The sequence below is a fragment of the Odocoileus virginianus genome, chromosome 4, assembly GCF_023699985.2.
Source record: "Odocoileus virginianus isolate 20LAN1187 ecotype Illinois chromosome 4, Ovbor_1.2, whole genome shotgun sequence".
Lineage (NCBI taxonomy): Eukaryota > Metazoa > Chordata > Mammalia > Artiodactyla > Cervidae > Odocoileus > Odocoileus virginianus.
Window position 1 is genome coordinate 52,662,503 of NC_069677.1, and position 26,641 is coordinate 52,689,143.

General features: G+C 37.6%; 2 protein-coding genes across 3 annotated transcripts in view; both read left to right on the top strand.

The window, feature by feature from the left end:
• The window catches only part of GPR149 (G protein-coupled receptor 149), an 81,784-nt gene extending 72,328 nt beyond the window's left edge, over positions 1-9,456 (top strand). For both annotated transcript variants that reach the window (XM_020879457.2, XM_070466559.1), the window contains exon 4: positions 6,251-9,456. In XM_020879457.2, coding sequence (XP_020735116.2) covers positions 6,251-6,820 — 570 coding nt within the window. In that variant the 3' untranslated portion in view covers positions 6,821-9,456. The remainder of the gene's footprint in view (positions 1-6,250) is intronic.
• A 3,806-nt stretch (positions 9,457-13,262) lies between these two features.
• The window catches only part of DHX36 (DEAH-box helicase 36), a 43,364-nt gene continuing 29,985 nt past the window's right edge, over positions 13,263-26,641 (top strand). The window contains exons 1-8 of the mRNA XM_020879456.2: positions 13,263-13,612; positions 18,232-18,356; positions 19,123-19,354; positions 20,813-20,851; positions 22,017-22,187; positions 23,914-23,993; positions 25,011-25,085; positions 25,228-25,394. Coding sequence (XP_020735115.2) covers positions 13,358-13,612; positions 18,232-18,356; positions 19,123-19,354; positions 20,813-20,851; positions 22,017-22,187; positions 23,914-23,993; positions 25,011-25,085; positions 25,228-25,394 — 1,144 coding nt within the window. The 5' untranslated portion in view covers positions 13,263-13,357. The remainder of the gene's footprint in view (positions 13,613-18,231; positions 18,357-19,122; positions 19,355-20,812; positions 20,852-22,016; positions 22,188-23,913; positions 23,994-25,010; positions 25,086-25,227; positions 25,395-26,641) is intronic.

Here is a 26,641-nt window from a genome sequence, read left to right on the forward strand (position 1 = left end):
ATCTTCTTCACTCAGATTTTTAAAGAATTACTAAGATTCAAGAGATAATTTTTGCATATTGAAAAGGGAGTCTGGTTTCATTTTGTAGTGAATAGCCAATATTATGTAAAGGCCCACTTGAATCCTTATTTTGAAATGCCATCTTCAAGACATACTATGCGTGGTTTCTTGACTCAGACTTGCTTGATCAAATCTTGCTATTAACACCTTATGTTAATTACATAGCTTCATATTATGTTTGCAAAGTCCCCTCATTAGTCTGCTTTCAAATTTCTTGGTTATCCATAAGCATTTACTCTTTGAGATAAATCTTAGAAGAAATTGTTCATGCTCTAAAATAAAAGTCCATTGGTATTCCATTGGAATTTTTATTAAATTGTATTAAATCAATAAAGTAAAAGAAAATTGTCATATTTAAACATAGCGTTTTCCCATATGGAAACATTGTTTCTTTTGTCTCCTATTTATTTTGAACTTTTTTTTCAGGCCTCCTTTTCCCTCACTTCACCTGGTTAGCTGCTTTTTCCCCATATTTTCATAATACTCCAGCCTGGGTCTATTGTAGAGCTACTCACAGGGAAATGCAATTGTTTATAAGCTTCAGTACTCTGCATTCTATGGGCTCTTAAGAGAGTCTCTTCGTCCCATTGCTATAGACCTGCCAGCTAGTGGAGCCCTAGTAGAACATCAGTCTGTTCTCCTACTTCGAATCTCTCTCCATTTGAGTCCTTCTTCCATAGTCCTCCTTGGGCTTCCCTTGCGGCTCAGCTGGTAAAGCATCTGCCTGCAATGCAGGAGACCTGGGTCCAATCCCTGGGTTGAGGAGATCCCCTGGAGAAGGGAAAGGCTACCCACTCCAGTATTCTGGCCTGGAGAATTCCATGGACTGTATAGTCCATGGGGTTGCAAAGAGTCCACACGACCGAGCAACTTTCACTTTCACTTTTCACTTTCTATATCCTGAAAAAGGTGGAAAATCCTGCTGTTCTATTCAAATTATTTCAGCTCCCTCCTTGAATCTCTATTATTGCTCCATTAGTTCAGGTTCCATTTTCCCTCACTTAGAGCAATGTTTCTCTAACTTGAATAAGAGACAAAAGAAAAAAATTATATAAACCTCATTATCAAATCAAATTTTTATGATTTTGCTTAAAGACATGCAAACAAAATTTAGTGTAAACTCCTTACCCTTGTACTTCATGTACAACTCTAAACAACTTATACATTACTTTCATAACCAGTAAAATTTAAATTACTGAATTAGCTTAAAGTAACAGTATGATTTTCCTGAAACTAACCTTCCAATTTTGAATTATGAGTATATGGTATGCTCAGATATATTACTTTATAATCTGTCTCTGTGTTTTTACTTCTGTGACTCTCAATCATAGTCTTTGGGATATTTCACAAAATAATTTTGGTAACTGGGGACTCTGTACTATTTCAGAATAACCAGTCCTCATACTTAGCTAAACTGGCACTATGCAGCTCTCAAATGCCAGTGATAATGAGTTGTCATTTGATAACTCAGTAAAGCTTGTTTTTTCATTTGAAAATAAGGTTAGCATGGAGGAGCTATTGAAATCTGCAGTATTTAGATGTATAAAATCAGATGCAAAAAAATACCATATTTGCTTTTGCTTTGATATTAACTGCTCATCAGTGATGCAAGTCGGTACATATAAAAATACAGTTACACTGTTGATTCCACAGTGAAAATTCTTTTTAAGAGACATGCCAATACTTCTGGGCACTGACAACTTAGTTTTCCCATCTCATCTTTTTTAAACTAGCATACTCCATAGGAATTTGTTTATAGAATGTACCATGCTAATGAGAAAACTTAGGAACAATTTTTAGAGTACTGATGTAGGGATTTTTTTCCTTGAGATAAAGTATAATGTAAGAAGGGTTGCTGTCACGTTAACTAGCTCTCAGAAGAAAGAAGGTTGTACATATAATTCACATTATTAAATGACAGCCAAATTTTCTGATTAAATAATGTATTGGTCAATTTTGATTTAGAAAAGAAACATAAGTTTCTGGATTTTTCTCAGGATGGAAAGTTTTTAGGTTGGCCCTTAAACTCACAACTTACTACTCAGACAGCAAGGCTTTAAAAACTGTCAATCTTTTCTTGATTCTTAAGATCAATTTCACATGACACCCCTACATAAAATCTATCAGAGGTCCCAGCTCTATTGTTGTTCAGTCGCTCAGTCGTGTCTGACTCTTTGCAACCCCATGGAATGAAGCACGCCAGGCCTCCCTGTCCTTCACCATCTCCTGGAGTTTGCTCAAACTCATGTCCATTGAGTCAGTGATGCCATCCAACCATCTCATCCTCTGTGATCCCCTTCTCCTGCCTTCAATCTTTCCCAGCATCACGGTCTTTTTCTAATGAGTCAGCTCTTTGCATCAGGTGGCCAAAGTATTGGAGCTTCAGCTTCAGCATCAGTCCGTCCAATGAGTATTCAGGATTGATTTCCTTAAGAATTGACTGGTTTGATCTCCTTGCAGTTCAAGGGACTCTCAAGAGTCTTCTTCAACACCACAGTTTGGAAGCATCAATTCTTCAGCCTTCAGCCTTCTTTATGGTCCAACTCTCACATCCATACACGACTACTGGAAAAACCATAGCTTTGACTAGATAGACCTTTGTTGGGAAGGTAATGTCTTTGCTTTTTATTATGCCATCTAGATTTGTCATAACTTTCCTTCCAAGAAGCAATCGTCATTTAACTTCATTGCTGCAGTCACTATCTGCAGTGATTTTGGAGCCCAAGAAAATAGAGTCTGTCATTGTTTCCATTGTTTCTGCATCTATTTGCCATGAATCCCATGGTCCATGATCTTTGTTTTTTGAATGTTGAGTTTTAAGCCAGCTTTTTCACTCTCCTCTTTCACTTTCATCAAGAGGCTCTTTAGTTCTTCTTTGCTTTCTGCCATTAGAGTTGTTTCACCTGCTTATCTGAGGTTATTGATATTTCTCCCAGAAATCTTGATTCCAGCTTGTGCTTCCTCTAGCCCAGCATTTCACATGATGTACTCTGCATACAAGTTAAATAAGCAGGGTGACAATATACAGCCTTGATGTATTCCTTTCCCAATTTTGAATCAGTCCATTGTTCCATGTCCAGTTCTAACTGTTGTTTCTTGACGTGCATGCAGATTTCCTAGGAGGCAAATAAGATGGTTTGGTATTCCCATCTTTTTCAGAATTTTCTCATTTGTTGTGATCCACACAGTCAAAGGCTTTAGCGTAGTCAATGAAGCAGAAGTAGATGTTTATCTGGAATTCTCTTTCTTTTCCAATGATCTAACAGATGTTGGCAACTTGATCTCTGCCTCCTTTACCTTTTCTAAATCCAGCTTAAACATCTGGAAGTTCACGGTTCATGTACTGTTGAAGCCTGGCTTGGAGTATTTTTGAGCATTGCTTTTCTAGCCTGTGAGGTGAGTGCAATTGTGTGGTAGTTTGAATATTCTTTGGCATTGCCTTTCTTTGGGATTGGAATGAAAACTGACCATTTCCAGTCCTGTGGTCATTGCTGAGTGTTCCAAATTTGCTGGCATATTGAGTGCAGCACTTTAACAGCATCATCTTTTGGGATTTTTAAATAGCTCAGCTGGAATTCCATTACCTCCAGGAGTTTTGTTCATAGTGATACTTCCTAAGGTCCATTTGACTTCGCACTCCAAGATCTTTGGCACTAGGTGAGTGATCATGATCACACCATCATGGTTATCTGGGTCATTAGGATATTTTTTGTATAGTTTTGTATAGTTTGTATTGTATTGTATTTTTTTGTTTTGTATTGTTGCCACCTTTTCTTAATATCTTCTGCTTCTGTTAGGTTGATACTGTTCCTGCCCATTATTGTGCCCATCTTTGCAAGAAATGTTCCCTTGGTATCTCTAATTTTCTTGAAGAGATCTCGAGTCTTTCCCATTCTATTGTTTTCCTCTATTTCTTTGTATTGATCACTGAGGAAGGCTTTCTTTTCTCTCCTTGCTATTCACTGAAACTCTGCAATCAGATGGGTGTATCTTTGCTTTTCTCCTTTGCCGTTAGCTTCTTCTTTTTTCTTGGCTATTTGTAATGCCTCCTGAGACAACCATTTTGCCTTTTTGCATTTCTTTTTCTTGGGGATGGTCTTGATCACCGCCTCCTTGCTCTATTAGGATAGATAGAGCTGAAATTTTTATTTTTTACACATCTTTCCCACTCAGTCATATGTGAGGTTTTTGGATGCATGTAGTGAAAATCCAGAATCTTACAGACAGTATTCAGAAATGTTTAACGAATGATGAACACATAATAAGTAAAGTTTACCCAAAGCTGCCACCACTCTAACGATGCTATGCTGCAGCACGAACTTAGGTATTGTTTCTCTGTCTCTCCTGATTCAGTTATACAAGTTAAGTTGGTAAAGTTGTTTCTTTGCCTCAGTAGAAGGGCAAACTTAACTTTATGGTGTAAATTTTCAAAGTTTATGACCCTTTAGGGTGCAAGGCCTTAAATTTAGGTCCCCAGGTTCCCTTATGGATAAGCGGAATTGAAGCCTTCTCCTTAGTATTTAACTGGGAAAGACTAGTGATGTGTCTCACGTGTCCTAGACTGTATTTTACTTGGTCCCTAAATTCAGTGGGTGTGACATGAAGGCACCCTGAAGTGTCTTAATAGAGGACCCTGGTCCTAGGCTTCGCCTAGCCACTCATAGGTCCATGGCAAATAGGGTGACCAACTATCCTGGTTTCCCTGGGACTGAGAGGCTTCCTAGATGCAGGAATTTCAGTGCTGGAACTGAGACAGCCACAGGCAAACTGGGAAGGGCAATCATCCTAAGTTAACAAAATGCTATGAGCCCTCTTGCCCATTCCCCTGGTGAAAGAAACGTTTAAACCAGTCCAGTGAGTAATTCCAGTCTCTATAGATGGAGAAATATATATATAAAGTGTCTGCTAACCATCCCCTTACCCCACCTTCTTCTGGACTAACAACATCTTTTTAGTTACAGCAAGGGGTTGTGACTCTTACCCATGTGACAGAATCGCCTGGAGGGCTTGCTAAATACAGATTACTGAAACTCACCCCTAGAGTTTTTATTTCAGTAGGCCTGGAGTCAGACTCAAAACTAGCATTTCTTGTAAGTGATGAGCTGATGCTGATAATGCTGGTCTGGAGATCTAGCTTTTAGAACCAGTGCTCTAGAAGTTTGCATATTACTCTTCTTCTGAAACTAACTGGGCTTCCCTGGTGGCTCAGATGTTCAAGAATCTGCAGGAGACCAAGTTTGGGTTGGGAAGATCCCTGGAGAAGGGAATGACAACCCAGTTCAGTATTCTTGCCAGGAGAATTCCATGGACAGAAGAGCCTGGTGGGCTTCAGTCCTTAGGGCTGCAAAGAGCTGGACACGACTGAGTGACTAACACTGTCACTGTCTGTAACGAACACGTAATCAAAAAAGTCAATGGAAAGTATGAAGGCATGAATCAGCAATATAAAGTACACACTATTGGAAGAATTCGTCTTTATTTCTTATGCAGTTCTCAGTGGTGAGTACAGTTTAAAACCAAAATTTTAATACTTTAAAATGTAATGTAAAGTTTTGTAGGGGTGTGAGGCAGTTCTCTATTACTGGGTTTACTTTAACAACTGTGATTTTTCTGTGGAAAAGTAATCACACTGTACCACACAGTTCTGGTGACATTTGGTTCCTCGACCGTGTGCTCAGATCCGCAGTTGAAATACTCTTTATATTTAATCTGAACCACAGTTTCACAATTGTCACTGTCTCTGGCGTACAAAGTGGGGGAAAGTGCATTCAGATAACAGTTTGCACTTCTCTCAACCTATGAGAAGTTTTTAATGTAACTGAACATGTAACAAAAATATAAAAGCAATTCCAAAGTGTATGCATACATTTGACTTTATCCTTCTATTCTGCCCAACTCCTGCTGGCCACAGTACACACACTTTGCTTTCAACTGTAGAAATAGATCCCTTATCCTCAAAAATAGGTTTCTGACTGCCCTCATTTAGATGTCCTGTTTGACCTAGAAGAAACTAAACTGCAAAGCTTTGAGGACAGAATTTCAATCCCGTATCTGTAAAAGGTTTCTATGGAAATGAGTCTGAAACAGAAAAAACGTTACCATTATCATGAAAAAAAAAAGATGGAAAAATGAAATGGCCCCCTCTCAGACACTAGTTTCCAATAATAACCATTTTTGTCTGTGTCCCCAGCGTTCCGGAGGTGCTCTGGCCATCCCCTTGTGCGCATTCCAGGGGACCGTGTCTCTCCAAGCCCCGACCGGGAAAACCCTATCTCTGTCCACCTATGAGGTGAGCGCAGAAGGGCAAAAAATAACCCCAGCCTCCAAGAAAATAGAAGTCTACCGATCCAAAAGTGTTGGCCATGAACCAAACTCAGAGGATTCTTCCTCCACGTTTGCGGACACCAGCGTGAAAATACACTTGGAGGTTCTTGAAATCTGTGATAACGAAGAGGCCCTGGACACGGTGTCAATCATCAGCAACATCAGTCAGTCCTCCACGCAGGTCAGATCGCCTTCCCTGCGCTACTCGCGGAAGGAGAACAGGTTCGTTTCCTGCGAGTTAGGGGAAACCGCCTCATATTCTCTCTTTTTACCCACCACCAATCCCGATGGTGAGATCAACATCTCCATTCCAGACACTGTGGAGGCACATAGGCTGAACAGTAAAGGGCAGAGCCACGAGACTGTTGGCTACCAGGAGGAAATCCAGCTGTTAAATAAAGCTTACCGGAAAAGAGAAGAAAGCAACGGTGACTAGTGATCATTTCGCCTGACAAAGGCAAGAATGGCGCTGCAACTTCAAGTGACTAAACTAACACCTTTGTTCTGAGGCTTATTGATTTTCTTTTTTATTCGTTGGTTTACATAAGCTTGACAGACTTAATAGTTAATTATTTTTAGCACAAACAGCTGAAACTAGTGCAAACACTTAAGTGCTTTTGATGTGTTACTTATAGATCACTCACTGTGGCAATTAAAAGGTTCTGTTTCTTATCCGATTTCTAAAAATCTTTTCTAAATCAAAACCCTGGTCTAGTTTACTAATGTTTTCACCCATATCTGTCAACCTCAGAGTAAACAGAAAATTGTATAAAGTCATTGAAAATATTGTTCTCATGCGCGTGTTTTGACACATAATGTTGGCCCTTACTGCAAGGGGGAAATGACATTTTGGGAATGGAAGGAATGTAGCAAAACTCTGAGTTGTATGTGAAGAAAGAAAGAAAAAGAAGTCGCTCCATCGTGTCCGACTCTTTGTGACCCCGTAGACTGTAGCCTACCAGGCTCCTCCGTCCATGGAATTTTCCAGGCAAGAGTACTGGAGTGGGTTGTATGTGAAGAGGCTTGCCTAAATGTGGCTAGCAAAGCAAGCTTATTACAGTTACTGCTTTAGTTTCATACTGATTTCTAGGAACTACATTCCTGCATAAAATAGCAAATAAGCTTCCAACTCTGAAACATGCATGTCCCTAGTCTGTACCTAGCTGTTCCCTTCATTTCTATAAAGTACAAATTGTTTACTGATTTTTTAATCTCTCTTAAATATGAGTGTTCTCCTTTCATCTTTTCAGTATGTTGACTGCTCTTAATATAAATATATTGTATGTTAGAAGTAGAATTGGAAGTAGCTCTTAGACATATTGGAAAAGGTTGTAAATATATACTTATCATTTCTAGAAGTGTTTTGTTTATTTGAACAGAAACTAGGAAAAAAACACTCCAAGATTAAGTTCTGTGAGGTACACCCAAGCAGAGTAACAAAATTCTGGGTAGAGCAGAGGAAAAAATCCTCTAAGTCCAAATTAAAGGGTCTTGTTTCTAAAGCTGCAGATTTGGCAAACCTCCTCAGCCACTCTTGAAGCATAGAAAATTTTAGTTCACCTATATTCCAAGTTTAGGTGCTTTTTCATTTCCTTCCCAAAGATGTGTGTGCCTCAAGCAAAGAAACAATTCAATATAATTTATTGATTGTGAGGTATATATTTCAAGATTTTTAAGTGTGTTACATTGTAAAAATGCAGATATCACCTTGTTAGAATAATAGTAATGTACATATCAAAAATTAAGAAGGGATTTTTTTTTTAAATTGCTTTATTCTGATCTTTGTGTAAACATATTAAATGTATTACTTAAATGTTTTTCAGTTATTAAGATTGACATTCTACAGTTTTAAACTTTGTACACTCTCACTTTACTCATGTATCTTTGTTATTACTTACAGAATTATTTTTTTAAATGATTTATTTTGGCTTCCATTTCATTATGTTGAATCAGAATTCTAAACTACTTGACATAATCCTTCAGATTGTTTTATCTTTAGATTATTTTTTTTTGCTACCAAGAAATCATTTTCAAAATAATTATCTCAATGGATTTTCCCTATCTTTCATTAACTTCTCAATATACCCTTATTTAAACTTCGGAAGCAAATGTAATGCCACTAGTAATGTTTGTAAACAAAGCTTAAAATAAAACATATCATATAAATTCAAATTCAGATGTATTCTCATTACAAATATAGTTAATTTAAGATAATATTTTTTAAGATCAAACTTGAGGGTTAATTTAATATATGACAAATGGCCAGATTAATCTGACAGTATAAATCAACAGAGTTAAATGCCTGTTATAAAAGCAGAAGTTGAATATTCTAATAATGCTTTGTAAAAGATGGGTTTTGATATATTAAATTTAGATGTATAACTTTATAAAACAGAAAAGTGATTTTGCTGCTTACAGTATAATTTCTACCAGCAAGGAAATTACAAACAGAATAATAAAAATGAAGAAAATAATAAAGGCAGCTCCTTAATAACTGCAGCACTTTGAGTGGAAAGGAGATGATGAAAATCAAGGTTTAAAGAACATAAGGACTTGATTGTAAGACAGTAACAGCCCTTTTCCCTCCTGTGTGCCATTTTCTTTTCACTGGACTTGGGCCTATGCTGGGGGAACTGAAAACAAAACAAAAAAACAGTTAGGATATTCCCATTTAATTGTCTTTGGTTGTTGAAATAACAATATGATGGATACACTTAAAAGCTCTGTTGTATTGATACAATACCAGGATTATTTACCCTCAAGCCATAGACTAATCAGCATCACGTTGGTAACCTGTAACACTTCAAACTCCAAGGCAACAGGAAGTGGATCTCAAGAAAAATCTACAGGTGCCTATGCCAAAGCATGAACGGCTCCTATCAATCCCTGTTAAGAGAGGGGAAAGTTCGACTACACCAGTATAAAATCTGCTTACTCTTTAATGTGATTGTGATTGTAAAAATATGTTCTGCTATAGGACATATCCTTACAGATATTTTGTGCTATGTTTAAATATCTTACCTTTGCATTGTTATATTGTTCTTATTATCAATAAATGCTCTATTTCATATAGTTTATCTCTTTTCTCCACAGATTGATATAGCTGAAGACAAAAACTGTTTACTTAATAAAAATATCACCACCTGGTGGTGACTCCTATAAACTGAAAAGACATAATCCCTAAGATTTCCCAATAATATAAAAGCATATTACATAATCCCAAAGATTTCCAAGAGTTACGACTGACAGAGGCAACCATTTTAAAGACAGCAAATATCACAGTATTAATTAGAACATAATTTTTAAAAGGCTTGGTAATGCCTTATTTGGAAGTTTTTTCTCAATGTAGTTCTGTAGTACTGAATAGATAAATACATTTCCTCTTAATTTCTTATACTATTCAGCCACTTTCATTCATGTCTTCATCATAATATTTAGTGAATGCCTATTTCATGCTAAAAATTATTCTAGGTACATAGGTTTATAACTGCAAACAAAACCAAAAAAAATATGTGTGTGTATACACATATATACTGTGAGTAGACTGTGAGTACACAGACTTCTTTGACTTCTTTTTTTCTTGGGGAGTACAGTTGCTTTACAATGTTGTGTTAGTTTCGGCTGTAAAGACTTTCCTCACATCTGACATCATGTGTGAGTTCTGGTGTTCCTCAAACCACTATCAATTTTAGTAATTCACTAAAAGAACTCACAGACCTCCTTGAACGTTGTGTAGTCACGGGTATGGTATGTTACAAGGAAAGGGTACAGATCACAGCCAGTCAAGAGAATAAGCACATACAGCAGAATCCAGAAAACAGGCCTAAGTGTGGAGCCTCTGTTTTCCTTTCCCTGAGGAGTCACGAACTGCATTACTTCCCTAGCATCGGTGTGTGACCACACACTGGAATATTGCCAATAAGAAATGAATCCTGCTGTGCACGCTTTAATGGGGCTTCATCATGGTGGGAGTAGGCAAACATGGGTGACTGCTCACAAGACTGATCTGTTTCCAGCTCCTCAAGAGGTCAAGCTTATATGGAAAGAATAACTCAAAGTTACTACACTAAGTCACATTTTTACTACCTGGCTGATCTAAGGACCTCAGACAAAGCCACTTCTATCATGTAAACATTCCAAGTACTTAGTTACCTCCCCAAAAGAGCAAAGGTCAGGGCTCTCTTTGGATAGGATTAAGCTCTTCACTACATACATGTACATTGGTCATATACAGCTCTTATACAGGTCATATACAGTGCTTCACATACATATGTATATATGCATATATCTCAGGTAATGCTAAGTATTTTGACATAAAATAGGCACCAGATGTAATTTTAAAAATTAGAATAAAGGAATAATGACAGAAGAAGTGTTGTTTTCAAATATTTTAGTGAGGAAAGCATTCACTGATTAAGGTAATATTTCATCAGAGATGCAAGTCAAAGATCAAGGTGTTAACTGATTTGGTTCTTGGTAAGAGCTCTCTTCTTGGCTTGTAGACAGCGTCTGTCCTCACATGGTCTTCCTTCTGAGGAAAGAGAGAGCAAGCTCTCTGGTGTTATTTGAAGCACTATCTCAAACAATCCACACTATTTCCTTCTTCTTTTGTTCCTATCATCTCCAATGACTATCTAGCCCTATACTGAAAAATTCCCATACTTGTACATCAAGTGTGCCCAATGGGTACATTTATTTGAACTATTCATTCCTATAATTTTAATATTAGCTAAGAACTCCCAAAACACACTCTTAGTCTTCTCTCTCTACATTTTTAACTCATATAACCAACTGCTTTCTAGACATCAATTTATATGTTTTATAGGTGCCTCAAACTCTATTATTACTTATATATATTAACTCAAGCCTCCCCCTCTAACTTCCCCCCCACCAAAATCTTCCTCATCCTATGTTCTTTATATTTTAGGATACAGTACCTCCCCATTGGATCATCTTTCAAATCTTCCACTTGGGAGTCACCTGACCCTTTCCTCTAATTCTCCACATCCAGTGAATTACCAAATCTTGACCATCTTTTTCCCATTAGTATTTCTTAATTCCAGTCCTTCCCATATTCCATCTTGCTCTGTCATCCCATTCTGTCTCCCCAAAATCACAGCCTAAGTCTCTCTACATCCATTCTTGCCTTCTCCATTCCTTTCTACTCAAAGCAGCCAAAATAATATTTTGCTGACTTACAATGTATTATTCTTTCTGTGAGATGTAAGGTCTTTTATGGCCAGGCTCCTTTCCATCACTTTGGCCTTAACCATCAATTTCTTAAATTTCAGTGTGGAATTTTCTCACTCTCCAACATTTTCATCATCTTTCTTCATGTACAACATTCCATCACCCTGTAATAATTTACTGCTTACCCTCTCATTCTTTAGAAAGAACTAACTTGATTCCAAAATTATATGCTTTTGCTATAACATCTCACGGCTATTGGTGGGTGGGGGGAAACTTCTTCCTTTACCTTCCTATGTTTAGTTCTTTGGGACTTGGCATACTAAATTGACAAAAGATGGATTAGCAAGTGAAGGAAATGAAAATCCAGTCCAGTATTCTTGTCTGGAAAATCTCATGGACATAGGAGCCTGGTGGGCTACAGTCCATGGGGTCACAAAGAGTCAGACACAGGTGAGCACACCCACACGCATACAAAACAGATTTAATCACATATCTACAGGAGTTCACAGAATTGTGCCTCAAGGCAGTGGTTAGAACTTGGCACTTATGTACCATCTTTTAGGGAAGGAAAGGAGGAGAAATCTATTTATGGGAAAACAAATGTTTTTTACAAAAGATAAATGTGCTTTTATGAGAGTAGATGGAAGATATGATATTTTTGTTACCAAGTCTTTTTAGATGTGATGCTGATTTGCAGTCTCCAGTGACAAAAGTTCATCTAGTCCATCTTCTCTGATTACATTCCCAAGGAAGGGATTTATGACAATAAAGATCTTCTGAGTTCTTCTGGGAGGCGGTGTTTTTAAGCATTTAAAAGATTTCAGGAATTCAAATGCTACGGTTCAAAATAATGTTTTCTGCCACAGAGAAGTATTCTGAACCCTTCATATGGCATTTTCCTTTAACTCAAAACATACATTTCTTTTGCCTTTATCTTCTCTTAAAGACTGTAAGCAAATGAAAGTTGATGCCAGACTTGTCTTGTTCAGTGAATATCTCCAGCACCTTTAAATCAGTATATGTACAAATGAACCGGATAGTCCCAGGGAAATTTGCAAACCTGTGTGGCCAAGCCACTTGATTATTCAAGAATAGCTCGTGGAAGATACTCAAGGGCCTGCTCAATCAGCAATAGACAGCTTCACCTGAACATAGGAATCTCAACTACTGTTTTATTTAAATTGCCTAAGTGCTCTGCACTGAATTTGGGTAAGCAGGCTCATCTTATGCGTTTAGATAAATGTAATAAATAACGACAATCCTTTAAGAGAGGCAGGAACGTTCTTATACTTAATCATAGATTTGAAACAGGTGCGAGGCTGTTTTCATGCCATAGCCACTAGTTCAAAAATTAAAAAAGGAATTAATTTCTTAAAGACTTTAGGGGGAAAAACATTCGACTCTCAGATTCTTTTACTGTGCCAACCGACGGTCACAGGGCCTACTGGGAAGCAAACTCCCAAGAGAATAAACTAAAACCCAAAACCCGCCTCCTCATATGCTGGACTTCGGTAAAGAAAACCTGAGTCTCCTGCCGGCTTTCCCTCCAAAGGTACAAAGGCAAACATCCCTGAGCAAAACACACATTTCACCTGAGCCAACCCGGGACCTCCCGGGCCGACGTCCTCTGACGTCACCGGAAACGTCTGCTTGTGACGTTCAATGTCCCTCCCTCTTGCGCTGGGCGCCGGAAGCAAAGCGGAAGTGGACGCGTACCGGTTTCCGGCTCCGGTCGCCATTTCCAGCGGTTGCAGGTACTCACGAGTTGAGGTCTGCTGGGACAATGAGCTATGACTACCATCAGAACTGGGGCCGCGATGGTGGCCCCCGCAGCTCCGGCGGGGGTTACGGAGGAAGCTATGGAGGCAACCATGGAGGAGGCCATGGGGGGAGCCGAGGCTCTGGAGGTGGTGGCGGCGGCGGAGGGGGTGGTCGAGGCGGCCGAGGCCGACATCCAGGGCACCTGAAAGGCCGCGAAATCGGCTTATGGTACGCGAAGAAACAAGGCCAGAAGAACAAGGAAGCAGAGAGGCAAGAGGTAAACTGTGACTCGGTAGTAGGGGGAGGATGGAACTGAACAGGTTTCTTTTCCAGCCTTCCGCTCCTCCTCCCCTTTTTTTTTAAACTTTTTTTGTTTTTTTTTTTTTAACTGGTGTATGTGCTTTGTGAAGTGCAAGTACTAAAGCCTCCTGTGGTGGATACTATAGCGGTAACGTTTGCCATGTGCATCTTATCTGGAGCTGTTGAGGTTTAGTTTGCCAAGAGTATACTTTGCTTGAAAGACAGAGAACTGGGAACCAAATATTAAAGGTCCGTCCGGAATTAACTTTATTGGATATCCCGTAGTATCTCTGGCTATCCTTTCCGTTATGATAATGTTAGTTTCATTTAAGTTCTTTGCCTGATGAACTGTAAAATAACGGTTTTATACATTAATACAGGTTTGCGTTGAATAAAACTATCAAGCACTATTTTGAATGTAGACCCTTCCAGCTTTCATTTTAGTATTAAAATAGGCACAAACTCCGGTTTTTTACTTTTACGGTGGGCTGCGGAGATTTCTGCTGATTAGCAGCTCTTTGAGAACGAAACCTAGGATCCTGGAAGTGGAAGAAGTTTCGAGAGTGATTTGGTTTAGTCTTTTGTCTCAGCTGGCAGTTGTTCCTTTGATTTGTATACTAAGCACCTGTCTGTAATAAAGGAACCATTAAAGTTGCCCAAGTGGCCTATTTTAATAATTATGTATATATGATTAAACCGAAGTTTTTTTAATATGAGCTTTACAGTAGCTTTCTACTGACTTAAAAAGTACCTTTCATATTAGATGCGGAGTGTGATTGAATCACCATTTAGGCTTCCGAGTTTCAGTCATCTCATTTCTGTTTTCCTTTTATCCATGTCATTTTTATTGAATTTGGGGGGGGGGGGGGAGCATTATCCATTTACCTTAACAACTTACCGTTATTCTTCAAACAGCATATTTATTTGACGTTCAAAAATTAGCGTATTCATTGAGCAAACTTTTTTTTAAAGTTAAGGGAAGCACATTTGTTTTGAAATTGGGAGAATGATTGAATGATTAGTATTAGAGAATATACATAGTAACTTCCCAAGAACTCTTTATCAAATTTTTTTTTACCCCCTTTTTCACATAAGGTTTTATGGATGATGCTATGGAGATCTGAACAGTATTCAAGGAGCTTACAGTCTAGTTGGAAAAATAAGAACTAAACAGATGAAACGTTAAGCAAATCAGGAAAATCTGTTATTTCCACCTGAAGCCAGCTGTACGTTGCCTGATTATGAACTAAACTCTTGACTTCCACCACCTCCCAAAACCCTCTCCATTTTAGTAGAAGTCACTGGCATCTTTTCATTTGTCAAGGCCAAAATGAGATTTGATTCTTCTTTGATTTCAGCAAATCTGTTTTTCTTCTTAATATATCTCAAATCTAACCACCTATCTCCACAATAGTTACCATAGATCAAGCTACTATTTTGTTGTCTGTCCCTGAATCTTAACTATCTGGTCTTCTACTCCTTCCCATAAAATCTGACTCTTACAGAGCCTTAGATCATCTCATTCTCTAGCTGACAGTTTGAAAACCAGGTCACTTGTCTCAGTCTCATACATTTCAGTCGCATCCTAATGTGTTTTCCAGGAATCTTGGAAATTTAGATTCTACATATCAGGTTTCCTTCTACGTACCATACTTTTCTGAGCTTGTTTCCCAATCTGGTGTAATTAAAGCTTTCATAAACATACTTCTATTTTTGCTTTTTTATTATAGTTCTCATACCATTCTCTAAAATTATCTCTCCATTTTCTCTACTAAATATTTGAATTTTTTGAAATATTTCAATAATTTGGCTCAGCTTATCTCTTTTTTTGATCACTTTCAGCCTTACATGATTGCTTGCTTCCCAGTCAAAATTCCCATAACTTTTAATTACCTTTTAAGTAATATCTCTGCTTACAGTGATTGTGTTCTAATGATGCATTGTTACAGTTTCACCAGGTATTTTTGAGGCTGTATTTGAAATAGTATCAGAGGTGCTGTGTTAATAGTCCATACCTTACAGAAATTGAGGTGTGTTAGGTGCTATAGGGCAGTTAGAATACAATATTTAAGTAGTACAATAAGGAAGCTATGGCCGTATCGCCTAACTCAAATTAGAAAGAGCCTAGTAGGTTCCCTAGAAAAGGAAACCCTTAAGCTGAAACTTGAGAAAGTATATTTGTGTTTGTGACTTGGGATCTTGGAACGGGATTTTTAGGCAGAAGCTGCAGCATGCACCACAGCCTAGAGGTCAGGAGGAATGTGTTCAAAGAGCTGAACAAGTCAGGACGTGGCTGAGGAGGGCACAGGACGGACTGTATTTTAATTTGCAACCCAGTACTCATGTATAACTGAACAAGGTGTTTCATAAAATAATAATTACCTGTACATTGCCTGAGGCTTTTGTTTTTACCTTTCTGCCCTCTCCGCCTGTCCTCTTTAATGCTGGTCATGATACTTTCATTGTACAGATAGCAGGATGAAAGGTCCTGGACTAGAAGATAAGCAGGGCTCTGACATTCTTTCCCCTAAGAACTCAAGCAAGTTATTAAAGCATTTTAAGCAAAAATGAAGTGTTAGATTTGTGTTTAAATTCACTCTGGGTAGCAGTATAGAGAATTAATTGAAGAAGAGACAGTCCTGGGACGGGGAGACCAGTTAAGTAGCCCCTGAAGTAACTGAGGTGAGGAATGACACCTTGGGTTAGGACGTTGGCAGTAGAGATGGCAGGAAGTGAACAGCTTCAAGTATTTTAGGAGATAGGCTCAAGATGATTTTATCTGGAGGAAGGGAAAGCAGGTGTGAATGAATGACACTAATGACTACAAAGAGCACACTCATCGGAGGAAAACGATGGGGTCAGCTTAAGCACACCAAGTGTGGTATTACAGGGCGCAGAAGTGGTGGGTTCAGGGAAGTAGAAGGCTGTGGGTCTGATGCCTAGAGAAATCTAGACTGCAGGTGAATATAGAAGTGAATGGGAATAGTGCTGGGGACAGGCCTGAAGTCTGTAGACCATTGCTTCTCAAAGCTGAATCACCTGGCATCTTGTAAAAATGTAGAACTCAGGTGGGCTCAGATACAGCTTTTCTCACAGGCTCCCAGATGACATCAATACTGCTGGCCTGCTGAGCACTCAGGCTGTATAATGAAGAACAAGAAAAACTTAAGGTATGGGCTGAGAAAAAGAAGCTTGAAAGATCTAGGAAGGAGCCTCCAGAGAAGAGAAAAATAAGGATATGGATGTTGCTTTGGAATCCAGCAGAATCTTTTAGGGAGAAAAAGAGTATATAAAAAAGTGAAAATAATCGGTAGTGGCAAATGCTGCACTGATCAAGTAATCTAAGAGTTCAGAGTGTCTTGGATTTAGCAACTTGTAATTGGTAACCTTGATGAGATCACTTTTCATGGAGTGGTGGAATTAAAAGCCAGATTACAGTGGAGTGTCTGGAGAAGGAAAGGAAGAAATGGGGCACTTCCAGGCAGTTCTACAGTGGAAAGGAAGAAGAAAAGTTAGGGGTGGGAGAATTCACGGGAAGATATTTGTTTTTGTTTTAAAAGTGAAGAGGTCTGACTGTGTTCAAGTCCTCCCATCATGGAGCTGATTGAGGTAAGGAGCCAGTGGAGAGGAAAGGTGTATCAGAGAAGACTAATCATGTACAGTAGTAGTAAACGGCCCATAGATCTTAATTATCACAGTAAAGGTTTTCTACTCACATTACCTGACCATTGGAGTTCACTGAAGAGTTCTCATGAGAATAAAGTCCACAGAGCCTCTGCCCAGTAATTTGGACAACATTGTGAGTCTCCTTTGCCAGGAGTTTACAATTATAAGCTGAAAGAATATTTGAGAATGTCCAGAGCAGGAAGGGAATAATCAAAAATCAAATACCTTGATAAGTCATGAAACCTAAGATATGTGTCAGATTCTTCAGGCAGAAGGTGAGGTAAAGTGAAAAGTGATATAACTGGAAGAAGCTTAGGAAGGAGACAACCTACAGAAAAAGGCTAGATTCAGGTTTGTAATTTCAGCATTCCTGAATTCACTGCCACAGCCTTTGGGGCCTCATTGTGCAGAAAACCTCATTAAAAATAATTTGCCAAAAAACTGTTCTGTATTTTTCAAGGGCTATTTCGTTTTTCAATCATCTCACCTTTTTGTGAACATAAAATTAATATTACAAGTTGAGAACTTTTTAAGTAAGAATATTTATAATGTAAGAGATTTAAATGCTCATTGCCACCAAAATACTTATTGCATTTTTTAACTTTTGTTTTTATCAGAACATTTGTGTTTATTAAATTGTATCTTTTAAATTTTAAGATAGGAAAAAAGAAATAACAGTATAATGCAAGGGTAGAAAGAGCACCAAAGTTTTAGTAAAGGACATAAATAATGCTTTCTTCACCAGTTATCTTAGAGCTGATTTTATGGATGCACAGTAGAAAAGTGTTTGGAAGGCAAGTGGAGGGTGAGTTTAACTTACTCTTATAAGTTTGCTGAACATACATTGTATTGCTTTTATTTTTTAGTTGTCAGGTGATTTTGCACGTTTTCCCATGTTGATGAGGGTGCTTTTTCCTTTGCACAAAATAGAGAGCTGTAGTGCACATGGACGAACGGCGAGAAGAGCAGATTGTGCAGCTGCTCCATTCGGTGCAAACCAAGAATGAGAGAGACGAAGAAGCACAGATATCCTGGTTTGCTCCCGAAGACCATGGGTAAAACAAAAAGTATTCTTTTAAAACGCTGGACAGAGTGACACTTGTCTTAGAGCATTTGCTTGCAAAAAATGACAATAAATATTGTCAGACTCTTCTATAAGTGAAATTTAGCCTCAAAGTATTTTTTCTTCTTATGTAGATTGAGCAGGGTTAGTGAAAGATTTAAAAATCTAGATGGTATCCTTATTCCCACAGAAGAGTTTAATGGTAGGAATAATCTACTTACATAGGAGGCTGATGAAGTTATTATTTATTTTTCTAGCCAGCCATCATTGTATTTCCAAAATTCTCTTGTGGAGGAGATCTGTAAGAAGTTAAATTGTTGTTTTAGGAAATTCATAGAAACTATCATCATCAGGGCAAATTAGAAGTAGTTTTTCTGGGACTGCATAGTGTAGCATCCCATTTGTAGCTCAGAAAGGGTAGCAGTAAGAAAATGAAGTTGTGAAATAAAACAAGGCTCAGAAAATTAGGTAAAGGAAAACAGTTAAGTCATTGCAATGAAGGAATGACTATTGGGTGGATTTTTATTGTTTTAACTACCACGAGGAGTAACCTATCTGTCAGTATCTATTTGTAGGGTGGAAAAAATTGAATTTATTATAAGAATCTAAGTATTTTCATATTGTTCTACTAAGATTAAAGAATAAGGACTTGATTTTGGTGATTTTGAAATCATTAAACAGCATATTGTTTTATTTTGTTTCAGGGCTTGAGTGGATCTTTATTTAACCTTTATCATTTTTTTATTTTTTCAAAATAGATACGGTACTGAAGCTCCTGCTGAAAACAAACCAAATTCAGTAAAGAAAGTTGAGCATCAGGAAAAAAAAAAGATAAATCAAGAAAAGAGGCCATTTAGAATCAGGGACAAATACATTGACCGTGATTCTGAATATCTCATTCAAGAAAATGAACCAGATGCAATTCTAGACCAACAATTATTGGAAGATTTACAAAAGAAAAAAACTGACCTTCGGTATATTGAAATGCAGGTAATGGAAAGAAAAGATTTTTACTTGTCATCTCTTCTGACACGTGATAAAAATATATTTATGGTTAGAGGTAGCCTCCTGATGTCTAGATGAGTGAGATTTCTCAACAAGCCATCCTCTGAGAATCTCCCCACCCCCGCCCTATTCCTCCCTCCGACTCCAGCCTTGTCCATAGTATAGAAAAGTAGTGAGAATGGAATTACACATAAGGAGCCTGTCTCACAGTTTATATGATGAAGAGAAGAAATATTTAAGAAATGGGTAGTGCAAATGAAAAAAAAAATCACTCTTTAAGCTTAATATTTCTAGACTATTTTAGTGAGATGTCATAAGAGACAGGGTGGTTAGAATTGTAAAGTTGTTTTCTTCTGGAACATCTAATCCACTCTTTCCTTTTACAGATGTTAAAATTAAATCCCTCAAAAGTCACATGATGTGCTTACGCCACTGACACTTTAAAGACAGAACTGTGGCAGCTGAGTTCTCTTTTGAAGTTTTTTCAATATTTTCTTTTCCTGGACAAGGTCCCTCCTGCTAAAACATAAAATTGAATGATTTGTGGATGTTCTAGAGATAGATGTAATAAAATGTTCACTTTTTTTTTTTTTTACGAGAAAATAGGGAATTCTGGGAGCCATGTCTTTAATGTGCAGATATGTACTGCCATTTTTGAGAAGGGCAGATCATTGTATCTCCTGTAGGAAAGAAAGGATCTTTTGGCTCAGTGAAGGTTGACTATCCTTCTTTAAACAGATCAGCTGAGGTTGTCTAGCGACCAAATGCTGTAGCTCTTTGATGCCTTTTGAGTTAAAATATGTATTAGGGACAGAGAAGATTTCAAGATGAAATTATTGAGAATATTTTACCTGACAGCTGAACTGCTTGTATAACCTTAGGAATACAGTTAGCTGCCATCTCTGCTTTGTATGGAGGACAGAACTCAGATATTATTGAAGATGAGTAATTGATCTAGTGCAGAGAAAGTCAGGAGAAGAAACGGTTGGTCTTCCTTTCGGTCAGGTGTGTTGTAAATGCTGCCTGTGTACCACATCATTTAAACCTCTCGGCCGCCCTCTGCAGAAGGTTACGTTTGCTGTTTCATGGAAGGAGAAAGAATCTCAGGTTCAGTGACCTACCTGTGCTTGCACAGGTAGTGCCAGAACCAGGTTTAAAATTTAAATGTTTTCAGGAGCTCAGCTTTTTTCATCCTTGGTAATATGCTGTATATTTTTTTCCTTTAAGTTATAATTTTTTTGATAAACATTTTTCCACTTGCTTGATGCCTGTCATTGTGCTATTTTTCAAGGTAAGTCTTGACACCTTACATAAGGTATGTGGTAATAAAAAATACCTTTGGACTCTTAATATGTTTATCTATGATATATTCTATTTACCAGGATTATAATTTGATTACATTTCTCTTGTAAAAAATTAAGAAAATTTTTTTTATAATTTCAGCATTTCAGGGAAAAGCTGCCATCGTATGGAATGCAAAAGGTAAAATTTATATACACTATTTAATATGATCTGCAAAATGCTTAAATACTTTTCTTTTAAGCTCCAAATCAAGAAGAAATATAAATTAATGAAATTTTCCCTAAAGGATAGTCTTGGAAGTTCATTTTATTCTTTTGAATTGTTGAAAGACCAAAAAAAAAAAAATTTCTGAAGTAGTTTTATTGACAATTTTTTTATGTCCATGATAGAGTTTAAAAATAGAATTTTCACTTGTTAGTTTATGTTTCCTCATACAATCACCCTATATAGAATAATATAGTCTCCCATCCTTCCCTGACCTCTCAGCCTTCCTTTGTTTTGACTTTACTTTTTTAAGGACAGTCTTTTTTGGTCACTATGTACCTCTTTCTCAGAACAGTGCTTTACATTCTATAGACACCTAGTAAATACCTTTTGAATGAATGAATCATGGTCTGCTTCTAAGTACTTCTAGCTGTTACTTTGTTGGAATTTATTCTGATATATATGAGGTATTGATAAATTTTTAAATGGTGAGTTTTCAAGTTAGACTGTTTCATAGATTAAAAATAACTCCTAATACCCTTTTGAAGTAGTGGTGGGATGGTTTTGTCAGTACTACTAATTTGAAAATATTCATGTTTATAAGAAGATCTTTCCTGAGTAGGCAGTTTTACAGATAGTACCTGAATTTTAGCCATTTGATGTAGTTATTTAAAACTTGGCTCTGTTTCAATTATTTAAAAGGGAATAGTCTTAAATTACACTCTTCTTTGTTCTCAAAACAGTATACAAAACTTGTCCTGCAGACGAAGCCATATTTTTTATTTATAACATAAATCCTTGATGTTCTGAGTAGTTTTTTTAAGGGGATTTGCCTTATATTCAATAGACCCACATGTCCACATTTATCAGTGTTAATTCTTACATGAATTTATAAGCTGTCTCCTTTTGCTTGTGTGCTTTTCTCTGACAGCCATGGCTCTGCTCTTCTTAAAATTTGGTGCCTCATCTCTTGAAAACTGGTAGATCCAGATACCCAAACTGCCAGCATTGCATGTAACAGAATTTTCAAGTATTAATATGCTTATTAAAAACAGTTAACCTTCAGTTCGGTAAGATTTGGGTAACTTTTCAGACTTAGTTAACATGTGATGTCTTTCACTTTTTTCTCCTTTTGAAATAGGAATTGGTAAATATGATTGATAATCATCAGGTGACAGTGATAAGTGGTGAAACCGGTTGTGGAAAAACCACTCAAGTTACTCAGTTCATTTTGGATAACTACATTGAAAGAGGAAAAGGATCTGCTTGTAGGATAGTTTGTACTCAGCCAAGAAGAATTAGTGCCATTTCAGTAAGTAATCTCTCACTTGTTAAAATTCCCAACTCTTTTTTTCCTTCATTCTTCTATGTAGTCTTGCTAGAAATTACTGATTTTGAGTGTTGGGGTGATTCTTAATTAGGTTTAGGACATGTTGCTATGAAAGCAAGTATTTGGTAGTAAACACCAAGAAATTGAATGACCTCCCTCTTATTGATAAGATGTTTAGGAGTTCAAGATAAATTGCAAATCCAGGCAATTTTCTATAAAACTAGATGAAAAACTGATAATGTTTATAGAATTGATTAAGAGCTTCAAATAATCTCCATCATTAGATACTTTACATTTTACTCCTTGATTCATTTAATACTGTTTTCAGCTCTTTTTTTCAGTGTATAGGTACTGAATGACAGCAATATTTCTGATTTTTTAGTGCAATTCAGTATTAGGGAATTAGTCATAGAAAAATAAGGTGTTTGGAGTTTATTTTGAAACAGGTATTAGCTGCATGTTTGTTATAAATAACGTTTTTTGTTTGTGTTTAGTCAGATGACCTAGTTAAATATGAGTTGTATGTTCTGTAGAGATGTTTGGGGTCTTTCAACGTCAGGTGGACAGTACGTTTACTTCAGTGTTAGGTAACTCTGTGTAAATTTAGATGAAGCTTTCCAGTTGTATTTGATTTTATGATAGTGTTATTTACTACATCTCTAAGTCATTTTATACAGAGTCTGTGGTCAGGAACTGCATTACCAATTACAGCAATGTTTTGTAGAAATTACAGTATACGGTTAAGTTACAGTTCCTAAGAGATAACTGTCTTAAAAAAGTAAACTTGCCGTGTCTGTGGGAGGATAATGTTCCTGAAAGTGGCATAAGTTCACAGAATGGTGAAAAATAAGCCACTTTTATTGTGACACTATTATATAGCTAGATTTTGGTTAGAAGTCTAATTTTACCGTTTTCACTAAAACATGACCATCAGTTCCTTTGCTCAGTCGTGTCTGACACTGCAACCCATGGACTACAGCACACCACTATAAATTGACAGTAAGGAGAAGTGTCAATTAGGTTATTTCGTTGCTTCCCCCCCCCCAAGATCTATTGGTATTTAAATGGGCAGTTTAATCAACAGTATAAGTGAAGTAATGGTCTAAGTTTTAATGTATACAGGATATGATGATTGGGAAATTTTACTTCTGAAGTATTATTTCTTAAAAGCTAATTGTCATTTTCTGTTTCTAACCGCATAAATCACTGCTCTGTCACTAAATGACTGTTGGTTACTTTCAGTTGCACAAATCAGTATTAGTTTATAGGATTTCATCTGTCTAGAGCTTATCTTTAGCAGCCATAACTCTAAGAACTTAACTAAGAGTTAAGCCTGCCAATCTGCAAAAAAGAATCGGATAAGAAAAAGTATCAAGTATATAATTACTCTCAAATTATATTCAACCTTTATGAGTTTAGATTAAAATTTCCAACTGTTTTTAAGACAAAGATAGAGAGGACTTATAGAAAGCTGCTTTGGAAATGGTTAGGAGGGAGGATTTCAGAGGAAATGAAAAGTAAGCGTAAGCAGGTAGTCTTCAGCTCCTAAAAGACACAGTCTTAGATGCCGCAGACTTTAGTGTTTCTCTTATTTTCACTCTTGAAAATCTAATGAGTAGTGTTGCAACAACTCCCGATTTTCAGACATTTAGGGTATTTACTCTAAAGGAAATGTTCTCTTTGTAACTGTATTTCATTTTAATTAAAGGTTGCAGAGCGAGTGGCTGCAGAAAGGGCGGAATCTTGTGGCAATGGTAATAGCACTGGATACCAAATTCGGCTCCAGAGGTAAAGAGTGTTCATTTGTTTTGTTTTTGGCCATGCCAGGCAGCTTGTGAGATTTTAGTTCACTGACCAGGGATTGAACACAGGCCCTCAGCAGTGAAAGGGCTGAGTCCTAATCAGTGGACCGCCAGAGAATTTGTAAGAATATTCACTTCTTGTTTACAGGTAGATTTTAGTGAAACTTCAAAGTTATCAGAGATTAAAAAAAAAAAAGATTTTCCCCCAAATTTTTATGCTGGTTATTGTTTTTAGAATTAACATTTGCAGTAACTGCAACATAGGCTTGCAACCCACAAAATTTTTTTTTTTTTTAATCCAAATTCAGATTTGAATTACCATTTAAAGATGTCTTTTGATCCCTGGGTTGGGAAGATCTCCTAGAAAAGGGAATAGCTACCCACTCAGTGTCCTTGCCTGGAAAACTCCATGGACAGAGGAGCCTGGCAGGCTACAGTCTGTGGGGATCTCAAGGAGCCGGACACGACTGAGCAACTGCCACTTTGACTTCACTTTTTTTTCACTTTAAGATGTCTTTTACACCAGAAAATGTTCAGAAGGATAACATTTTTCCTGGCTGTGTTAGTGGACCGTCCCTCGCCTAAAGGAGTGGCCTCCTGTACGTTTTGGTGCCACCATGCAGCCTCTGACCCCCATCCCCCTCCACTGCATTTCTGTAGTCCTCTGCACCTCAAGATACTGTCTATCTTTTTAAATGAACTGATTTTCCAGTCACTAAACTAAAGTTGAGTTTCCTAAATATTTGGTCTTTTTCTGAATGGTAGGTCTTGTAGAGAAATCACTAACATTGTATTTATAACAAAAATAATGTATAATGAACTTGAAGCTAGTATTTCTCATTACTGTGCTGTAGGAGTTCTGGTAACTAAAAAATTAAGGATGAAGTTTTTCATTAAAGCCAAAGGCATTTTTTAAATTGAAGATATTCTCTTAAACGTTTGTGGTATTTAATAGTTCATTAGTAAAGAAAACCAAGAATTAATTCATGCCTTTTATTCACAGTCGGTTGCCAAGGAAACAAGGTTCTATCTTATATTGTACAACAGGAATCATCCTTCAGTGGCTTCAGTCAGACCCGTGAGTATGTTTCAGCGCAGGACATCTAGTTAAACATCATCAAAAGATGTCATTATTACATTGGATTTTATTATTACGTAAAAGTAAAATGGTTCTGTTTTTCATTTTGTGCGAAGTAGCAAACTTTATGCTTCTGTTGTAGCCATCTGTCCAGTGTTAGCCATATTGTGCTTGATGAAATCCATGAGAGAAATCTACAGTCAGATGTTTTAATGACTGTTGTTAAAGATCTTCTCAGTTGTCGATCTGACCTGAAAGTAGTATTGATGAGTGCAACATTGAATGCTGAGAAATTTTCTGAATATTTTGGTGAGTAGAATTTATGATTGTTACTTTATAGAGTTATCACAAAACCACTGAATTTAGAAGCAGTTTTTTAAAAAATGTATTCAGATGTTTAGTGATGCAAGTAGTCAATGTTTAGTGATGCATTATATTTGAATATTCATCTACCCTCTGCTGCTAAGTCACTTCAGTCGTGTCCGACTCTGTGCTGCCCCATAGACGGCAGCCCATCAGGCTCCTCTGTCCCTGGGATTCTCCAGGCAAGAACACTGGAGTGAGTTGCTATTCCCTTCTCCAATCTACCCTATAGTAGTTTTTAAAACACTTATTTGTTTTTAAACTGTGTTGTGTCTGTTGCTGCACGGGCTTTTCTGTAGCTGTGGGGAGCAGGGGCTACTCTCTGGTTGTGGTGCGCAGGCTTCTCATTGCAGTGGCTTCACGTTGCAGAACACAGGCTCTAGGTCCTCAGGCTTAAATAGTTAGAGTATATGAGCTCAGTAGTTGTGGCACATGAACTGCTCCAGAAGCATGTGCTGCTGCTGCTAAATTGCTTTAATCGTGTCCGACTCCGTGTGACCTCGTAGACGGCAGCCCACCAGACTCCTCTGTCCATGGGGTTTTCCACGCAAACCCGCTGGAGTGGGTTGCCGTTGCCTTCTCTGCCAGAAGCATGTGGGATCCTCCCATACCGGGATTGAACCCATGTCTTCTGCATTGGCAGGCAGATTCTTTACCACTGAGCTACCACGGAAGCCCTCTCTAGTAGTTTTTTAAATGGTGGCATCGTCTCTGGTCTTGTAGTGAAGAGATGTAGCCTTTTGGTGCTACCACCAGATAATTAAGGTGACATTAATGAAGTCAAACCACAGACTTGAAAATTTTATTTACTTTTTTTGATAGTCTTCTGTAGCTTTTATGTAGTATATCAGGCTAAAGTGGCAGTTTGCTAATAACAGTGGTAATTAGTGATAACTGTGGAATACCTTCAACTTGCTGGGTGGTGTATTTGGCCTATCTTCATTAATGCTCATTGATACCTTGTGAAGTAGGTGCTATTATTCTCATTGTTACAGATGGAAAACAACCTCAGAATAGTTAAGTAGCTTACCCAAGGTTGCATAATTAACAGAGGGTCGGGATGATTTGAAACTAAGTTTGAGAGAATTCGCTGGGAGTCCAGTGGTTAGGACTTGGTGCTCTCACTGCTGGGGCCTGGGTTCGATCCCTGGTCAGGGAACTAAGCTCCCACAGGCTGCACGGAGTAACCAAGA